This window comes from Diadema antillarum, unplaced genomic scaffold, assembly GCF_040938485.1.
Source record: "Diadema antillarum isolate AM-2024a unplaced genomic scaffold, OU_Dant_1.0 seq00001274_RagTag, whole genome shotgun sequence".
Classification (NCBI taxonomy): domain Eukaryota; kingdom Metazoa; phylum Echinodermata; class Echinoidea; order Diadematoida; family Diadematidae; genus Diadema; species Diadema antillarum.
The window spans coordinates 189,700-210,741 of NW_027272055.1; the positions used below are offsets into that span (position 1 = coordinate 189,700).

At 38.1% G+C, this 21,042-nt stretch overlaps 1 protein-coding gene across 4 annotated transcripts in view; it reads right to left on the reverse strand.

Annotated features, from left to right (window-relative positions):
- The window catches only part of LOC139745549 (uncharacterized), an 85,050-nt gene that overhangs the window by 14,896 nt on the left and 49,112 nt on the right, over positions 1–21,042 (reverse strand). For 2 of the 4 annotated variants that reach the window (XM_071655942.1, XM_071655943.1), the window contains exons 6-10: positions 17,206–17,469; positions 11,075–11,198; positions 9,413–9,580; positions 7,252–7,380; positions 4,175–4,417 (exon numbers count right to left, since the gene is read on the reverse strand). In XM_071655942.1, coding sequence (XP_071512043.1) covers positions 4,175–4,417; positions 7,252–7,380; positions 9,413–9,580; positions 11,075–11,198; positions 17,206–17,469 — 928 coding nt within the window. Of the gene's footprint in view, positions 1–114; positions 247–4,174; positions 4,418–7,251; positions 7,381–9,412; positions 9,581–11,074; positions 11,199–17,205; positions 17,470–21,042 lie in introns of all 4 variants that reach the window. The other 2 variants (XM_071655941.1, XM_071655944.1) reach the window with 2 other exon arrangements.

Here is a 21,042-nt window from a genome sequence, read left to right on the forward strand (position 1 = left end):
TTTTCTTTTTTTTATTGCATGCTTTTGGTTATGAAGACAGTTTTAATACATGCAGACACAGGGGGTGATGGGAGAGAGACACATGCCACATCTCTCCACCTAAAGACAACTCACTCTTTATGTGGTGTACCATCGGAGAAGTGATTCCTGTCTCGGCCTGCTCTTCTGGAACTGATTTTAAGTGTGTGCAGTAACCGTGGTGACTGCGGGACTTGCGGGGCAGTGGGGGCGGGGTGAGGGTCTTGCCTTTTTAGGGGGGAAGGGCAGATGGGGAAAGGTTGTTATAGAACACACCAAAAAAAACATCAAAAATTTTGGTTGGGAGTTGGACAGAAAAGTTGCAAAGAGTCACAGTTGTAGAGAGTGGGAATCAAAGAGGGTCAAGAGAACAAAGGGGAAAGTGGTAGAAACGTTTCATGCAACGTGTGGCAGGATAGAGGAAAAGGGTGGTGGATAAAAAGAAGAAAGAGGAGAGAACGGAAACGGAGAGATAGATAACTACAGGTGATCAAAGTTAGTAAAACTAGATGACACATGGTACTAGAAAAGACAGAACACAAGATTAAATGCTCCCCTGAAATCAACCACAGAAAGTTTAGGAGAGTTTGCTTGTTTGCTTGTTTGTTTGTTTGTTTTTACTTCATTGTTCTCAAGATGGAGACAGCTCCATGGCAACCAAACTCATCATCTTTTCTGTGCATTGCAGCCAATCAGCTATTACATTACCACGTCAGCAGACAAAAACTCAAATTCACAAATATGGCACAGATTCAATTCTTTGCCTACAGAAGTTGTCTTCATCTAAATTTTGAAATATACTGCGGTTTATAGATAAATGCATTTTTTTTTTGACCTGTGAGCAAATGCAATTCCAGTAAATAAAAATCTCCCAATTGCATCAAATTTGAATTTATCTGTCTACTTCCTGCTGACAAAGTAACATGTCAACCATGGTTACCATGACAACAGAGGGAGAGAAGAATGGTCTTAATAAAATTTAGTATTAGTTGCAAGATGAATCACCTCGATCATTTCTGATACACACCGGATAATTGTTGGGGTTACATGAGAAAATGTTTGCCATTCCTGTATATACATGATATCAAAGCAAGCACTATGGCATAATTATGACAATGACAAAAATAGGTACAATTCTAATACCAATATCAATGGCAACTGCAGAAGTTATAATTATGACAATAATGCCCATAACCATCATCAGTGTCTAAGAATTGTAAAGATACCTGTCATAATAATCTAATGGAAGAAAAAGTTTGGTTTGACTGAAAATGCTATGTATACTGTATACATCACGAATTGGATCAGAATACCCAACTATGCACAGTGACATACATTCTGTATAGAGCATACCAGCAGTTAACATTTTATCCCTTGAAAACATGTTATGATATGATTAATTTTTCATGATGATAATAATGATGGTTACCTTGCTTCTTGCATTACAGCTTTAAATTCATTAAGCCTTTTCTTTCTTTCTTTCATTTTTTTTCCTTTGCATCTTTATACTAGAGCAGGTAAAACAGAGACAAGACTCACAGGTACACACAGGCACACATACAGATGTACACAAAAACACTCTTAAAAAATACATTCACACCAACACCTGTGTTCATTCTCACAAAAACCACATCAGAGATGTTTACAAAGTTGAGAGTATAGTCAAAATCTTGAAATTACGATACATTTTCCCACTTTGCAACGAGTGCCTCGTGTTCTGGATATAATCACCAGGGAGGAAGGTCAGTCTGATTTCTGAATTGAATGTGGTGGGATGGGACAAATACAAACTGAATCTCACGACTGAAAAGTATGAATCCCATAAGACATTAGGGCCACATTTCATGAAAAGTTTGCTTCGATAGCAACTCTTGCTGGAATGGCAAGTGTCATGGTAACGACAAGAATCCAGCTTCCTGATTGGCTGTTACTATGGGAAGTTGCCATTCCAGCAAGAGCTGTTATCCTAACATCTTCTATGAAGTGGGACCCAGAGCGTTGGGTAGTCTATGTACAAGCGAAAAGCAGGCCAACTCCCCATTTCATAAAAGATGTCGGGATAGCAACTCTTGCTGGAATGGCAACTTCCCATAGCAACAGCCAATAAGGAAGCTGGATTCTTGTCATTACCAAGACAACTGCCATTCCAGCAAGAGTTGCTATCGTATCGACTTTTTATGAAATGGGGCCCTTGTGTCCACAAAGTGATCATGAAGAGACACCTAATCTTCTGTATAGTTAATGTTTTGAGGCTTGATTACAAAATAATTACACTCTGAAGCCCCTCCAGACAAAACTTGGAAGTAAAAATGCTAGGCAAAACTGAAAAAAAAAAAATGATGTAAACTGATGCACATTTCTGCAAGGAGCATGATAACATTGATGCTCCTTTTTTCTGGACACAGTAGAGTCAATATCTATCTCACAATTAGGAGATGCATTTATCTATGTTCACACTGAGGAAGAAACAAAATTTAGGACATAAAAGCCACTGTTTTATACCTTTCTAACTATCTGGGGGCAAAAACACAAATCATTCCATCACAAGAGAGTTAATAATATTCATAGGCTCTGTTCAAAAAAAAAAAAAAAAAAGGAAAGAAAGGTAGATGGATTTTCACATGAAATACACCAAGAAGTGGGATTAAAAATGGCTACTAGTGATGATATATAAGCAGCGAAACTGTCTTATACTACCATCGCTTGCTTTTTTATAGAATTCTTTGGAAGAAAGAAGACCAACATCCAACAGTATTAAAATGCAAACAATTCTAATAAACATTAATTATGAATTGTCAGAGACAAGGAAACCATGCAAAAGATGACATCACATTATACTGGGATACAGAATTGAGTAGGGCTTCAGTGCAGGGCTTCTTTGCATGCTTTCAGCCATTGATTATATGTGCACTTTTGTTCTGACATGCAGTGGGCAGCCCTGTGCCACACCAAATAATATGCAGGGAAATGGATTTGAATATATACAAGTTTTGTAGCAGCCCTCATATGCACACCATTCTGACCAGTCTCCAGCAAATAACAATTATAGTAGTAGTAGTAGTAGTAGCAGTAGTAGTAGTATATGTAGTAGTAGCAGCAGCAAAGGTAATAATGATATTATTATTATTATTATTATTATTATTATTATTATTATTATTATTATTATTATTATTATTATTATTATTATTTTTACTGTTATTATTATTATTATCATTATCATCATTATTATTATTATTGTTATTTTTATTGTTATTATTATTATCATTATTATTATTATTGTTATTTTTATTGTTATTATTATTATCATTATTATTATTATAGTTATTTTTATTGTTATTATTATTATCATTAACAATTATAATAATAATAATAATAATAACAATAATAATAATAATAATAATAATAATAATAATAATAATAATAATAATAATAATATTATAATAATAATAATAATAATCCCATCACTACTTAAAGGGCTAACTTTTCAAATTGTTTCCAACACAGCAGTAAACTGGGGCTGATTAAAGGGTGACACATGCATCATGTTATCTGATGCAACTTAATTTTCCCTAGCCATTCATCCACAGTACAAGCCACGTAAGACAAACTTTTTATGAGCATTACGAAACCAATGTCATTGACTGCACTTGGGGAAATCCCCTCATGAGAAACCCAATATGGCTATTGTTCATAGATGTTCAAGACACAACCCTAACAAAAATAAGGTAGATGAATGATATTTTGTGAAATCAACACAAAATTTCTCAAAAAAATCATTCAGCTTCTTCTGATTCACACTGATTCCAGTGAGGCAATCTGAAACAAAATGTCACAAAAACCTTACCAAAGATACAGTAAACTCCCTTAACAATGAACATGGTTATAATGAAATTTGGATACAATGAAGCAAAAATTAAAGTCATACGTTCATTATCTATATATCTTTATAGACTTGATTTGTTCAACTATAATGAAAGTTTGATATAACATAAAAGTTTTAAATAAAATACCCTGTATATAACGAAAGAAAATTGCTTGTAACAAAGACTTCATTGTGATGGGAGTTGCCTGTCGAATATTATACAGACTGGTAGGGTGTGCTGCAGAGGGCTGCTACTTTTTACCCAGAAGATTTAAATGATTTTTGCCATCTCACCATTAGGGCTCCCTCCACCACCATCGCGCCCACCAACCCGCCCTCTACCATCCTGATCCTCATCTCCATCCAGCCGACGCATATTGGTATACCCCACATCATCGGGGGAGGAGAACTTGCCCGGTTGCCTGGGAGACGGGGTGGTGAAGCTGCGCATCTTGACGTAGCCGGTGGTGGTGTTGTTGTCCGGCAACTGGGGAGGCGCCAGCTGATGAGGGGAGGAAGGCATGGCCCGGTGGGCGGCTGCGTGGGGGGACGCGGGCATGCACCGAGGAGGCGGGAGGGGGGGAGGGAGGGAAGGATGGGAAAAGTGTGTGTGATGACGGCAACAAAGATAGAAGCTGATTTTAACTAAAGGCTAAAAGGACTCAAACACACAAACAAATAGACAGACACAGACACAAATACACACAGAGACATAACATTGGATCAAGTTGATTGATCGAAAATATAGTATTAAAAGAGAGACAGAGTATCAAGAGGCTTGAATATTTCATTGAAAACAAAAATGTGTTTTATGCTACAGAGAGAGAGTGTGTGTGTAACTATTAAACCGAGTTCACTTTGTTCTTATTTGGGAGGTGGAAGAAGACAAACAGACTACATTCGTAAGAGGGAGAAACTAAAGAGAGATAAAAACGGAGAGAAAAAGACAAGTAGAAACATACTCATGACCTTACCATGAGCTGTTACAGAAACACAGATAGCTGGAATTAATGGGACATAAAGAAATATATTTTCAAAAAGTAATACAAGACAGCTGAATAGGAGTAAAGAGATTTATAGACAGAAACATAAATAGTTTAATAGATAGATATATACGTAGATAGGTAGATAGATAGATAGGTAGGTAGATAGAAAGATAGATAAATAGATAGATGGATGGATGAATAGATAGATGGATATACAGATAGAAGAGATGGATGGATATTTAGATAGAGGAGGCAGATAGATCAATAGACTGATCAATAGATATATCCACAGATAGATCAATAGACTGATCAATAGATATATCCACAGATAGATCAATAGACAGATCAATAGATATATCCACAGATAGATCAATAGACAGATCAACAGATATATCCACAGATATATCAATAGACAGATCAAAAGATATATCCACAGACAGATCAATAGATAGATCCACAGATAGATTGATAATTAAAAGATGGATTGATATAGACCGAAGAGAGATCGATAGACAGACAAATAGATTGATAGATTGAAAAAAATAGAAGAAAGAGATAGATAGATAGATAGATAGATAGATAAAAGAGAAGGAGAGACAAAGACACGAGAGAAAGGAGAACTAAAGTATAGAAATGTAGAATAGAAACAGAAAACATAACAGTGTACATTAACATCATGGAAAAGACAGATAAAGACAGACAGACAAGGAAACAGACACAAACGCACAGAAAAAAAAAACACACACACACACTTACAAACACACAAAACCAACAAAAAATAGTACACACAGAACTCGTTAAGATATAAACAAAAACAAAAAACATTGCAAAAATAAAAAAAAAAATACACTGAAAAGCAAATCAGGAAAAGCCAGAGGAAAGGGTACATTGACATGCATGAAAGCATTCAACTCTACATTATCAAAATACCTGTATTCAGTGGCTAAAAATCCATCCCTTACTTTACTTCTGAACAGAATAATAGTATCACAATTCTCAGTATCTACTTCATTCTCACATGTGACAACCCATTACATTATTACATACCTTTTATTTTCAATTTTTTAGCATGGTACAGCCCACAAATTTGAAAAATAACTATCAAAACAAGGAAGATTACCTATCATGTGAATTGGGCACATGCTTTGGTAGGATTTTTCAATTTGTAGCAAATAAAAAATAAGAAAGTACACGTTTATTGGCAAGGCAGAAAGAAATCAATGTTGTAACAGAAGACCATGTGTGATAAGCGGCAAAATGTGTAGCCATATGGCAAGATGCATCAATCGAATCTACATTATTTGTACCATGCTATTATGACAAACGGTATATATCATGGTGAGCCTCTGATTAAACACAGTGCTGGCTTGTGGGAAGGGATGTGGAGAAAAGTGTCAGGTGGCATCTGGAAGAGATAAATCTCATCTGGAGTGGTCTCTTGACTTCAAACAAACCTACACACACGCCACAGACTGACAGACACACAGACATATATGCACAAAACACATACTGTATACGCTGAATATTTCGCGAGGTTTTTATTTTCGCAAATTTCGCGAGTCAGGTGCTATTCGTGAAATTAAAGACACGCAAAAATATTGACTCTGATCCCGATGTGAATGTGACATACGCGTGTGCACTTCTCTGTTCAGTACAAGGCTCCACGGTCGCGAATTTAACCACTCGCAAAATCGTCGGGGATTCCTGATTCGAGAAAATTTAGACTTGCGAAATATATGGCGTATACAGTATGCACTAGTATCGACTCTTGCACACTGAGAGGCCTATCATTTTGTGTTGTACACAATGTGAGACCACTGCCTGACCATACCAGGCTACCACAGCAGCTCCAATAATCTCGAACAGCCACCAAAATCATGTTGTGATTTTTAAAAAAAAGACAATAAATTTCAAAAAGACTTCATGAATTGTCTACTGTCACTTCTGACTCTGACTCTACAAAAATACTTTCCTTCTTTGTTAGGTTTTTGTTACTAAATCTCACAATTTACATTTTTGTGCATCAGATATATACTGTAAAAGTGGATATTTTCATGCGACTTATTTTCATGCTCAGATGGGTAAGAGGAGTTTCGCGTGCTTTTAATTATGCGGAATCAAGACACCATCTACTGCAATTACTATGGATCATATGGCAAGCAAAAATATTTGCATGCTTTTATTTTCGCACTAGTTTCTGGTTGCGCGAAAATGCGTGAAAATATTAACACCACAAAAATTTCCACTTTTACAGTACTAGCTTTAATGATCCCTTCTTGTAAGACCACTGAGAAGATCTTACAAAAACCCCATCTACTGACACTGGAAACAGATACCACTTGGCGTGTGTCTGTAACCATGGCGACCAAAGCAGCCTCGTCTCACCTGCATCCAGAGGGGGCCGAGGGGCCTCTCTGTCTGGCATCCTGTCGCCCGGATCGTACGTGTTAAGGCCCTCCTCAAACGATTCCGACAGGCTCCCCAGTTGGGAGGAGCTGGTAGAGGTAAGCCGTCCTGGAGTTCACAAAAAAAAAAATGATCTCTCGATGATGAAATATCATGTGCTGACGAGATTTAAAGAAGGACCTGCTCCAATTGGAAAACCTTAATATACAATCCTGAGATACAATTTGGTTGTATATTATGCAAATATACCAGGTCTGAATGGTCCTGGTTGAAACTATGTGCATGAGGTGACTTCCATAGTATTATTTTCTGAGGGGTGCAGTCCTGAAGAAATAGTGCTACTGAAGTCACCAAAGGCACATAGTCTAACCAGAACCTGAAACGATGGCCTGGTATATTTGTTTTATATCCCTCTCAATTGATTTCAAGAGTACAACAAAGTAAAGGGGTGGTTGACTGATTTAAAGTTCTTTTTTTAATGCACAGAATTACATGTAAAAGTGTATGCATCCACTGCGTGATACCCTTTACTGTCTTCTCGCGATGCATTTGGTGAAAAACTGTACTGTGACATGGTGTCTCATGCACTACAATACACACAAGTAGGAAGAGAGGTGCACATGCGCTTAGCAAATATCGCCATGGCAGCGGGACATATTTTTGATTGCTACATTGTATTTCCCTAGGGAAATAGTTAGACTACAATTTTCATGGTGGAAATATGTTTCGTCACTTTCAATGCACTCAACCAATCAGTGAACAAGAAATGAATTGAGAGGGATATAATGCAAACTAGAAAAGCACTCTAGAGCGCAGACCTCCGCCAAGCAACTACTTTCCACCGATGATCTTGCATTTCCATAGTGATCAGTGATTTCCATTCATACGAATGCATGCTGAAAAATCACCCGATTTCCTATTAGAAGCCTTTGTTACGTCATAAACCCTCTACAGCGTGGCGCGCCTCGCCCTAGCAGAAACTAGAGCACGCACATTTGTGCGTGTATAAAAACCTAAAAAATGCGCAGCTCGAACTCCCAAGTTCATTGACCCTACCTGCCAAAATATTGAAAATCCTTCATAAAATCCATAAAAGTTTCCGGATCACTACCAAAATTTAGTCATTTGTTTCTTTTGTCATTTTCAACCATTCCTGCAAGTTTCATCTAAATCCGTTCCAAACTTTTTGAGTTATTTTGCACATGGACAAACAAACAGTAACAAAAACATATTACGACCACAGGAGGATGGGGTTTGATCCACCAAGTTGAAAAGTATTTTACCTCTGGTGGTAAGGGTCAAAGTGGCAGAGAAAGATGAGGAAGGACTTTCTCCTCCACAGAGTGATGGCTTTCCTTTGTGGTACAGTTTCTGATAATTTGCATATCTTTCAAAGAACACTTCATTCATATAGACACATATAGAGAGTTGCTCATCTGAATATCTCACTTAGGGAACCACTTTGTAACAGTCACAGCATTGTGGTGAATAGAGCAGCTGAGCAATGCAATACCATATTTTCAAACCAACCGAAACTAGCAACCTTCTGTACTCCAACTGATGCATTGAAAAGAACGTGATCACAGCCAACACAAAGGATTTTGCAAACATAGAATAGAGAGTGTAGTATACAAATGCCCAACTTGTACAATCTTGAATTGCATACAGTGTGATACCAGAGGAAAAAAACATGATATCGAAAATGTCTTCAAAAACATCATTCTGACAGTTATAATTTTTGCAATAAACTCAGACATTTCATTGCTTGTCATTCCATTCCCCAGCAATCCCCCAGTTTTAGCACCAGAACATTGGCATTCACTTCTACTCCACAGCCGATCTCATACCCTCAGTATCACACTGCATTTGTACAGAACAGGGCCCCGTTGCAAGAAAGTTGTAATCAATTGCAAATAATTGCTAATTTTGAAACAACCATTCTGATTGGCTCAGGGTCTGCCCTATTAAGAAGACATGCATGTAACAATGATTTTGATTGGCCAGTGACAATCAGTTGCAAGTTGCGTTTAAACGCAAAGTTTCTAGCAACGGGGCCCAGATCTGCCTGGATAGGAATTTTTGTGAAGACAGATATTAATCTTTCCTTCAGAGATGTTTTCATATCATGACGACATCTTACCGCGTGGCAAGACAGCATCTGGAACGAGGTACTCGTCTTCGGCAGGCTGCGGCTGCTGGTTCATAGCCCCTGGAGATTGCTGTAAGACTGGATCTGCACTCCGCCACGAGCTATTGTGAAAGTTTAATCGCCTGTTGTCCGCCATCTCTCCGTTTGAAGGATCTTTCACTGCATAATGAATATTCAATTTGATCATTCTTGCTTACAAATAGCTTATATAATCTTATGTAACAACTTATATTTTGGCTTGCAAAAAAAAAAAATTGTTTCTTAGTAAGAGTCCTTCTATCATACCAGATATTAATGAAAGTGCTGAAGAAATATAAAAGCTGAAGCTTGTTAGATTTCTCATTGACGATTTTGCTAAAAGTTATATGTACAGACAGGTACATTATTCACTGAACTGTCAAACATTACTTCCTTTTGCATTTACACACAGATTTCACTTCAAGTTACTTCATGATTGTGTCACATGACCAATTTCTCAGATCCCCATAGGACTGCCATTAGCAGGGTGAGTGACTGACATCACACATGTCATAATTGTCCTCAAAACCTGTCCAAGAACTGCTCCATTTCTTCAAATGAGATGTTGTAATTTGATCTTTCCCACTATAAAGAGAAACTTTCTGTCTGAGGTAAATCCCCATGCTACAGCCAAACATCTTGTTTCATTTTCACTCTCTGGAAAGTCAATCTTCCCCATGTCCACTATTTTGCCAGAACGTTGGCAAATCGACATCAATCTGACAAACTTGTAGTCAACAGGCCTCTAAAGAAGCAGGGTGGATGAAACAGCACACTAATGACATTGAATGTTATTGTGTTGACATTCAAAATCCTTCCATTTTGTTTTGAATGTGAAATACTCTCTTGTAAATGCTGCAAGACCAAAGCACTTCTTTAGAGACCACAAATTTTTAACACTGTGTGCTTCATTTGCTCTCAACTATTAAAGATACCCAGGGAAGATGCCCTTTGTTCTGAATGCTTCAGAGTAGTCTTGGTTAAAAACTCTCTCTGTGGAATACTCAGTGCAACATGCACATAACTTACGCTGCATTACAAGGCAGAAGATATAGAAAACAAAAGAGAATAATTACTGCAACTAGAACTGCGGCAAATATGAAGCACTTTCACAATATGCAAAGGTCAGTCAAACTGCTGGTCAGTCAAAAATGGTGACTGACCTACATACAATATGTGTTTGTTTTCCCTTCTCTTAGATAAAAGATGAGTCAAACAAAAATCACTATTCAGCCATACACTTTTTCACATAATGATAGAACAACAACAATACAGAAGCACTTTGAGGGGCTTCATATTTGTGTGGAGTTTATAAAGGAGTAACCTAATTTTGTTCCAAAGATTTAACAATGATGATCCTATTTATAGGTTGCAACATACTGTGCCAATTTGAGGATGTCTACCCTTTTCTTTCATAGTAGATCTACAATGTATGTTAACTAAAATATAAATTAGATAAACAGGTAAAAAAAATGAAAGATATATAATAGATGGATAGATGGATAGATGGTTAGATAGATAGATAGATAGATAGATAGATAGATAGATAGATAGATAGATAGATAGACAGACAGATAGATAGATAAGAAACTAAAGAGAGAGAGGGAGGGGGTAGATAGAGAAAGGTTCTCTTACCATGTACACTGATGTCGTAGTTTGGAGGAGGCAGGTTTGGATCCTTCTGGAGGGGGAGCAAGTGACCCCCACTTTCTTGGATGAAGAACCACATGAGCTCATACATGGACCCCAGCACAGGTGGCTGCAAAAGATCAGAGCAAATCAACAGAAAACTTGGCTGACAAACTATATTACTAATTACATTTGTTTCTTTTTTTCCTCTGTGAGGGGGTATGTGTATGAGTGTGTGAATGTGCAGTGTCTGCATTGCTTTGGAAGGGTATGCATGCAAGATTCACATACTTGTATGAGTCTGTGTGTAAATAAACAGTAGACACATCACATACACGCACACACCCATGCACATACAAACATATGCACACCCATGTTTCTGGCATCTGATATTCCTTTTCTGCTCACAAGGCACACAAAATGTGTAAAATGAAAAACCTTTCAAGAAGTTGTCAGAATGCTTGGTTAGTCTGTTCTAAATCTTTAGAGTTAACACAAATGAGGTCATACCCTCATTCCAATTGCTTCAAGACTACAGCCTACTACCAATGTTACAGGGATCATATAGTTTTGGTTGAGACCTAACATCAGGTTCATAACAGTTTTTTGGTGAGATGAGAAACCTCTTAAGAAATATGAAAAAGCATACAATTCCAAGAAGGATTCAATGTTTATTTGATGAAAATTGGTCTTAAAATGGCCAAGATATCCAAAAGAGTAATCCTAATAAGATTGACAGGTCAAAACTTTTATCAGGATCTCTTTGTTTTTGGATATCTCAGTCATTTCAAAACCAATTTTCATCAAATAAACTTTTGATCCCCCATAGAATTGTACGCTCTTTAACATTTCATAAAGTGGTTTCTAAATATCTTGCAAAATGTTACAGGCTGAATCCTCACCTCAACCAGTACTGTACAGTCCCTGTAAGGTTATACATGAAGATATATTTTTTTTTAAATCATGATTAATGTAACAGCTACGGAGCTGTTATCATTTTTTTGTTAGTTTCAAAGCCTCATACAATTTTTCTTTTTTTTAATGCAAACTGCCTTGAAAGTCTTTTCACATGATGCATTCATTTTGTTCAAATGGTGGGACTAATGTGTGATACACACCCACTTTGTCTTTAATACTTCATTTATATCAAGTAAGTCTTTGTGAACAAAAAGACAAGAAAGAAAAAAAAACTCAACCGCCCTTCACTATCCCTATCTGGAAAATAACAATGGACATATACTACAACATAATCATCCAATACAATACCAGTTTCAACTGAATTAAGAAAAAAATGCACAAAAACAAAAGAATGAAAAATGTAAGTACTTGTTGAGTCATATCTGGATTGGCACATTACGATACTTCTCCTTCTCAACACATACTTTTCAAGTATTATCAACTAGACCATGGCATAGTTTACATCGATGACACGTCAAACACATTTACGCTTTCACCATGGCAACAAACATCTCCAAAGGCTAATAAGCCGCCATTGCTGGACGTGCAATAAGCTCCCCTGCGTGGGCCGATTCACAACAACATCTTGACTTCGTGGTACTAGCTCAACACCCACTCACTGCACTAACAAAACACTTTACAATAGGCGACCCGCGTCATGGCGTTTATACGCATGTCCGCTTTTTATCTACTTGAAGGCACACTTGACTGTGTTATCCACGAACATTTAACAAAAGAAGCAAGGGGTCTGGCATAAAATTACTATTAATAAATCATGAATCAAAGCAATGGGAGGAGACTATCGATTGATAGAAGAGGAAAAATTTGTAAACGGGTGTTTGGACCTACAGCTTGAGAATACTGTAAACAAACATCTGCTACAATAACTCCCTAAACAGAACAGGCACTGCAAACTCTATCGTAACAATAATGTTAAAATATGCCCCTGCATAATTCAACATTATTCCATATTGGTCATGCCACAGGAAACTCCAAATACTCTGCTTTCTCCTTGTTTTATGTCCTTGATAAAGTGTCTTCAACCAATACCCCTACTATTTTTACTCCAGAGTATCATCATTAAAAAAAAAGTGATATGACTCTGCAAATACAGGTGCTTTCAAAACATAATGAATGTTGGTTGTAAAGAGTACATGACATGTTGTTTAACTTGTCAGTATTCTGGATGTTATATTGCATAACAACAATCTGACATGTACGTTTTAATAGAAGGTTATCTTTGTACAATGTACTTTAATTTTTTTCTCCTTAAATTTGTATTCATATAGTGTTTAATAGTCAGATATATCATGTATGCTTCTCAATGAAGGAAACAGTAAACTTTGTCATACTTTCTCTTTTTCTTTAAAGCTACATGTAAATGAAACACAAATATATATATGTTGATTATCAAAAGTGAATGCAGCAAAATAAGTAAAATAAAACACATCAGTGAAAGTTTGTAGAATATTGGACAATAAGGACAAAAGTTATCTCTTTTTTTTTTTGGGGGGGGGGGGGGGGGAGAGGGGGGCAAAAGTTACACTGACTATCAGAGAAAAGAATATGGCTCCAGTCACATACAAATGTATATGCACAAGCACACATGAAATTAATAGTTTCTGAAGATCAATTTCTGGAATGCCATGCAAAAACAGTTAATTCTTGTGTATGGACACACATAAAATATCTATGGCAATGCAAAAATCAATAATGCTTGAATTGAAAAAAAAAAAAATCTTGTGATAAATCGTCTGCTGGACATGAGTAAATGGCACCCACACAAACACACACATACACACACACACACAAAAAAAAAACCCTCCAGTTTTATAAAATCCCATAATGCACCTGGCCACTCTAGGTCCGCACACATGGGTGCCCAGGGTCACGCTGTTGTTGTTATTTAGGTTTGCCTGGTCTGGAGATTTACAGTCCTTCATTTGCAGAGTGGGCTTTTTTGGTTTGTTTGGTTTTTTGTCCATGTCTGAGCCGTGGTAGATAAAACCAATTTTTGTATTATGGGATGCCTAAACCAATAACTCCCATGTGTGAATACGGCGTATCATTCTAAAGCCTCCTTGTATCACTTTGGAAGCATGGTTTAACATCATGTCAGACATTCAGTATCTCTCTATGGGTGCGTTCATCAACTCTTTTTCTCGGCAGAAACAGGTTTTCCAAACAGCTTTCAAGGAATTTTTACGAGTTGATAAACGCAAAGCTGTTTTGAAAGCCCTTTCGGAAAGCCTTTTCGAAAGCCGCAAATTTGTGGCTTTCCAAACAGGTTTCCTAAACAGGTTTTGAGAAACCTGTTTGTAAAAGCCTTTTGAAGTTGATAAACGCAAAGCTGTTTTGAAACAGCTTTGTAGTATTGTACTGCAGTTACCAACAATGCATGCCTTATTATGACCTCTTCTCCTCGGGTCGAATTGTGCAATGCAGCTGTGCAGTGACAGGCCAGTTATCGTGTTCGCGAAGAGAGTTGATAAATGCAACTATTTTGGAAGCCGTTTCTGAAGGGCTTTGGAAAGGGCTTTGGAAAGCCGTTTAAACAGGGGAAAGTTGATAAATGCAGCCAAAGTCTCATGCCGCCACTCAGAAATATTTGAAGTATGTGCTAAACTGGAGCTGCCTCACAGATAGAAAGACAATTGATTCATGTGGCATTGCATCACGACTCGTCACTCTCAAAGGAAGATATGTCTTTATGATGGTAAATGCTTTTTGCTGTCCCTTCTTAGAAAACAAGCGGCACACTAATAGTACAGGGCTTTGGAAAGGGCTTTGGAAAGGGCTTTGGAAAGCCGTTTAAACAGGGGAAAGTTGATAAACGCAGCCTATGATACTACGATCCCTTATACAGTCATCACACCACTTCACGACCACACAAGATCACACACTAATAAACACCCTTCACACCTTCCCAAAGCTTTGTTTAGCAAAACAGGCCTTTGCATTTGCTGCTCCAAAATTATGGGAATATTTGCTGCATTTCTTTCAGAAAGCTTTTTAATATTCTACCATACAGTAGAGTATGTCAACATAATATTTGTGCAAGATAATACAAATATAAACTGCTTTTTGGGCATGGACTATATTGATTCCCTAAGGATCTCACCTCCATGCTGGGACCCCAATCAACAATGCCCCCCAATAAAAGCAGTCTATATCTGTTTTATAGACCGAACATGACTACAAGAAAATTTATTTTAATAGTCGGTCGCAATCACGCTAGCCAAATCACACATCTGCACTTTCATAGACGTTTGCATTGTGATGGCATCGGACAAAGGTCATCTCTTATACCATGAAAGTCAAGCGTTGACAGTACATACACTGTACATTCCACTACCAGTTTTGCACTCTGGGGCAGTTTGGGCACTATGAGGTTGAAGGCAACTGGTGAATTTATGCCCCAAGTCTTGAAAAATCAGAAAAAAAAGATTGACCAAATGAGCAGGCACGACACTAACTTATTTTCTCTAGTGGCCCATTCAGGCCTGTACAATCTTTAAATCATATATTTTAGTGGCCCAAAAAAGTAATGAATTGACCTGAAATCGTCGGATGAAAATGATAAGGGCGTTAAGTTGCCACTAAACCCATAGTGTTCAATACAACTTAACACCCTTCTCATTCTTAGCAGACGAAATGAAGGTGAATATAATAATCCATTTTGTATCATAGTTCCCTGATTGGGCCACTAAAAAATAACCTTTTCAGAAATTTGGTGGCTGAACATCAATTTTTGGTGGTCTATTGCAACGGACCACCACTATTGTCGATACTTGATGAGGTATGTAAAATTTTCTATGACTGCATGATTACTACACAATCATGATGAATGTAACAATAGAATCCTTGCAACTTTACGCTGAAGACGGCACCCGCTCGTCATTTAATCACGGATCTATTTTAGGGGGCAGAGAGGGAAGGGAGGGAAAGAAAAAATAGAACGAAAAAGGGGTAGGAGAAACCGAGGAGGGGAAAGAGAGGGGAGTGGGGAGGAGATGATGAAATCTTCCCAGTGAAGTAGCAACATTCTCAGCGGCAACCTGTATCGCCATGACGTGCCAAATCCGCACGGATATTTTCGACGGCATGCCAGCGATAGCGACCTTCCGTGCGAGGCCATGAGGCCGTGGTATTCACTTGACAGATGGGAGTGTGTGACTCCAAGGGCCCTCTCTTCAAATGGAACCGCACTGAACCTGGACAAAGCCCTGCCTCCCCCTTTCGCCAAAAGGGAGTGGAGGGGTGGGGGGGGGGGAGAATGTTCACCATCTCCCCACAGCCTGGAAGTTCAGATGAGTAACGTTTGAGGACAACACTCTGCTCACATCACGGCTTTCCTGACAGAATCTCAGCTTGACATGTACTCAAGGCTGCTCATAGGCAGGAAAGCAGTCTAGGGACGGTTGAGGGGTTGATTGGGGTAGAAGCCTTGACTCACACATCATAGATTGAACTTGATATGTTTGTCACAGCAGGACAACATGACATAATATATCATCACACCTGCGTTCAATGTTTACTCATATCCACATTCGGAAAGAAAATTCATAACTATGTAGGTGAAACAAACTACATGTATTTTCATTGACTTGAACAATCTACAGGTAAAATTTACAACATAAGGGAAAAATCAACTCATCATTTTTTTGATACAAGAATGTTTACAGCCTCCAAAAATTGAGAATTTCATAAGAACATATCTCAACATTTTCGCATACCTAGAAATAAATGCTATGTGTCTTTCCAGATAGGCCAATAACTACTTATTATTTAACTTTAATGGACTAGTCAAATGTAGTATCACAGCTCTTTTTTCAATACAGATATCATCGCTGGGGTGACAAGACCTAATATATCTTTAAAATGTCAAATGTTCAGGAGAGCAACCCCCCCCCCCCTTCAAAAAAAAAAAAAAATGGCAGCCAAAACAGTAATCAAATGGGACAGCCTTGTTTCATTTGACATTCCATGGTCCACTTCATTTTGGGGGGTAACACAGCTATGCTGTGGACAGGACATCACTTAACTAATTATCTAACCATTAATCTAAAAAAAGTCATTTTCACCAAAATTTGAGATACAAGGTCTTGTCACCCCAGTGACGATATGCAATACTGAAAAGGGAGTGCATCTTCCTCGACGCGATGAAACTCTCCTAATACCTTGTCTTCGATGAGTAAAAGGAAGCCATTGCCGTGGTCAAGCTTCTTGAACATGTAATGTCGGATGAGGCTCTTGCTGTCCGTGTCCTGCCTGACGGACAGCGTGTACTGACCGGGGTGTGCCTCGCTCTCCCTGAGAAGGAGGTCGCCATTGGACGTCGACTGGTGGAGAACCTCCTCCGCCTTGGCTCGCGAAAGCTTCCCGAAGAACCAGACCGGTGGCAGAACTTGGCTGTACGCTATGTCGTCAGGGAGGAACCGATACTGAGAACAACCAGAGAGAGAAAAAGGATTGATGATGGCATTAACAGTTTCATGTCCATTATTACAGCTCTATTTGACCATGTCAAGGTCCCTAAGATGCTTTCCAATATTCTGGTCCCTGGCTCACCCCTTCTGTGTCAGGACCTTTGGACAGTGTGTACAATGCTATGGGTTTTCTGAGCTAATCAGCACTCACAGCACACAAGGGATTAAACTGAAATCTTCTTGAAATACACTTCCCTGGCTGCCACTGGCTGGAGATCATTTCAACCATGCAGTCACTATACGTTCTCACTAAAATGAAATTGTTTGGTAACCCTTTCTGTGCCAGGAACTTTGGACAGTGGGTACAATGCTATGAGGTTTTCTATGCCAATCACCACTAAAAGCACACAAAAGGTTTAGGAGAAGTCTTGTGGATAGAGTGACATAGCTGGGCTTGAACCCTAAATGCGAAAACACGGTTGACAATCCATTTGACCCTGATATCTCTACAGCTGTAAGTACCATGTTTTTGAGGGATACAATGTACATCTCAGCTCAGCCGAGAAAAGAGAAAGGTAAATATTCAGTCATCAATTGAGTCTGCAAAGAAGACTAGCCACTCCACTGGCAATGGTTTTATTGAATCATTTTTTTTTTCAAGAAATTGGGACACATGTATGTCCACTATATCCTTCTATATATTGGCAAGCATGTATCAATACCCACACAGTAGGATATTATCTAATTGGCACAGCAATGTACAAAACACTGACAACATAAATATGTTAGTAGGTCAGTTATTTTGAGATGTTTATAGTGGAAAAACACAAAATATCACAACATCACATGGATGAAATAGTGGTATGACTTTTTGTTCATTAACACCAAAGAGCAAAATATTGTACAAATTGAATTATTAAAAACAGCAAAATGGACATCTACATATAGGGTGCATCAGACCTGGTTTTATCATTCCTACTATTACAAAAAAAAAATATGATTCTGGTAACAATACTACAATATAATTTACATACTATGTAAGGTTCACATTTGGGAATTTGACACACATACAGTACATATTATACTTTCCACTAATTTCCACTAATTTCTTCATGTCAACATCACACTATAAATTATGCTATACATACAAGTTGGCAAAGATTTTTGTATTCTTAATCATAAAAAAAAAGCCAGATTACTCAGTACCGGAATGATGCATTGCATTTAAAACAACCAGCACAATGTCTACTGCCACAAACGAACTGCCAAATATCATTTCAAGCTCAATTCATCGTATCGAAAGTAATTAAACTTATTTTGATACTGCTTTCACATCTCAGAATACAGTTCAAGGTTACAGGAAGCAAAATGCAGTCAATAACACCCACAAACCTCACAAAACTACTGGCAAATCACACATATACAGTATCTACTACACAGAGATATCACATTCTTAGCAACATGATGGTGATTTGATTGATGTACTTGAAACTATTATCATACACTGCACTTCATTATCTGTGCACGGAATGCAGTACAGTTATGTTCTGGATTTAATTGCTCATACATGTAACGTCATATTATACTGCTGCACTTGAAGTTTTATGATACCGGCTGGAGTATCGAACAGGCATGGCTGTTGTTTCACACTTGGCAGGATCAACATATGAATTTATGAACTTGGTTAATAATGTGTTCTTAACGCAAACAGTATGGGCATACAGATCTTGATCAACATGGCGGCAGGGAGTGTAGCTGTCTCATCACAACCACCATGGCACGTTGCCCGCAGCAGAGATTACATTTAATCAGGGCAGACAAACTACATTTAGCTGTGCACCAGTTCACAGACAAATGCCTCTGTATGACATTCCCCATGTTGACAAACAGACAAATCAACATGACTGGAATGCGTATCAAAAAGCTGCCAGGGTAGTCTCTTAATTAAATCCCCTCAGCAACGTCACTTCCCCGCACGCTTCCCCTGTGAGCCTAAAGGAACAGCATGCATACATACATGTACAACAGAGCTTTATGACAGACATCCTGTTTTTCAAGATGGAATTGGACTCTTTCTCTTGAACCCTACCCCTTTTGCCCCTACCCCTACCCCTTTTCCCATCCCCTTCCCCCACCCCCTTCCCCTAGCAGTTAATACTAGCATTGACTCATCTCAAAGATTATCCTTGCTACATGCAGTCTCAACTGTACAAATCACTCTATCTCTGAACAGTGTAATATTATCTTTCTGTCTGCCTCACTGAATAACCCCTAATCACAACCAAAGCCTACTTGTTTAGTTAGTGCTGGTTGTGATTTCTTCACAGGTTGAGTTCTCCATTAGTGTAGCCTTTGTCAAAGACTCCCTCGCCATGATAACTGGAAGAGAAGTGAGCCGAGGGTCCTCCCTGGAGACAGAGAGAAGCCACTATTGAGAGGCAAACCCTAGCCAGAAGACCCTTTGCCGAACCATCACAACTTCTTAACTTTACGTCTTTGAATTCAATACTGTAAAACGAGGAATGTTCGCGTGCATTTCAATTTCGCGAATGCCAAGATTCGCGAAATTAAAATGCACATGAAATTTCTTGTCTACACTAAATGCATTGAACGGCAGTGGCAAATCGCGAAAATTTCATGCCACGAAAAAGGCCGTCGGCTCCAATTCGCAAAAATTTCGTGCCACGAATATATCATGTTTTACAATACCTCTTCATAACCCACTACAACTTCTTTAATATATGCCTTTGAATTTGATACCAAATGTTAGTCCCTGCATTTGATAACAAAAATCACTACCAATCAGCCCCACTCTAATAGTTTGAGAAGAGCATGCATTAGATATATTATACAATTTGCACTGACAGCCAAAAGTTAACTCTATCAATTTCATTGATGGAAGCAACAAACTGAGCTTCATATTCAGACGAAGAGGTGTGCCTGGCTAGGAGAATGAAACCTAAATAATGCATGTGAGTTGAGGGAATACAGCCAATGTTAGTAGAACACAGCAGGATAGGAAAATCAGACATGCCATTCAAAAGTCACATTATTTTTAGTAAGTTTTGGCACCGTCATTGCTGGTAAGGAAGACTACAACACTTTGTGATGCCACATCACCATGGAAAAGATATAAAGAAAATACAGAGAAAATTCAATAATTTCACTCTCCTGGCAAAATCAAAGATCACTTGTGACTTTAATTCTATCAGAACGCAGGTGGCATATCACCCTTAAAGGGATCACAGAGTTTCTGTTGAGATGAGGCTTCAGGTTTCCAACATTTTTTGATGATGATTTTTATTTTTCTTAGATTATGACAAAACTCTTACAAATATGACAGTGCATCCCATTCTAAGAGGATTTAAAAGTTTCTTTGATCAAAATTGGTTTTGAAACAGCTGAGATGTCCAATAGCAACGAGGTCCTAATAAAAGGCAAGATCCACTTTATTTCACTTTGTTTTTTGTTTTTATTTCAGTCATTTCAAAACCAATTTTCAGAAAATAAACTTTTAATTCCTCTAGGAATTGTATGCTCTTTAATTCTATATCATAAGTGGTTCCACTTATCTTGCAAAAAGTTAAA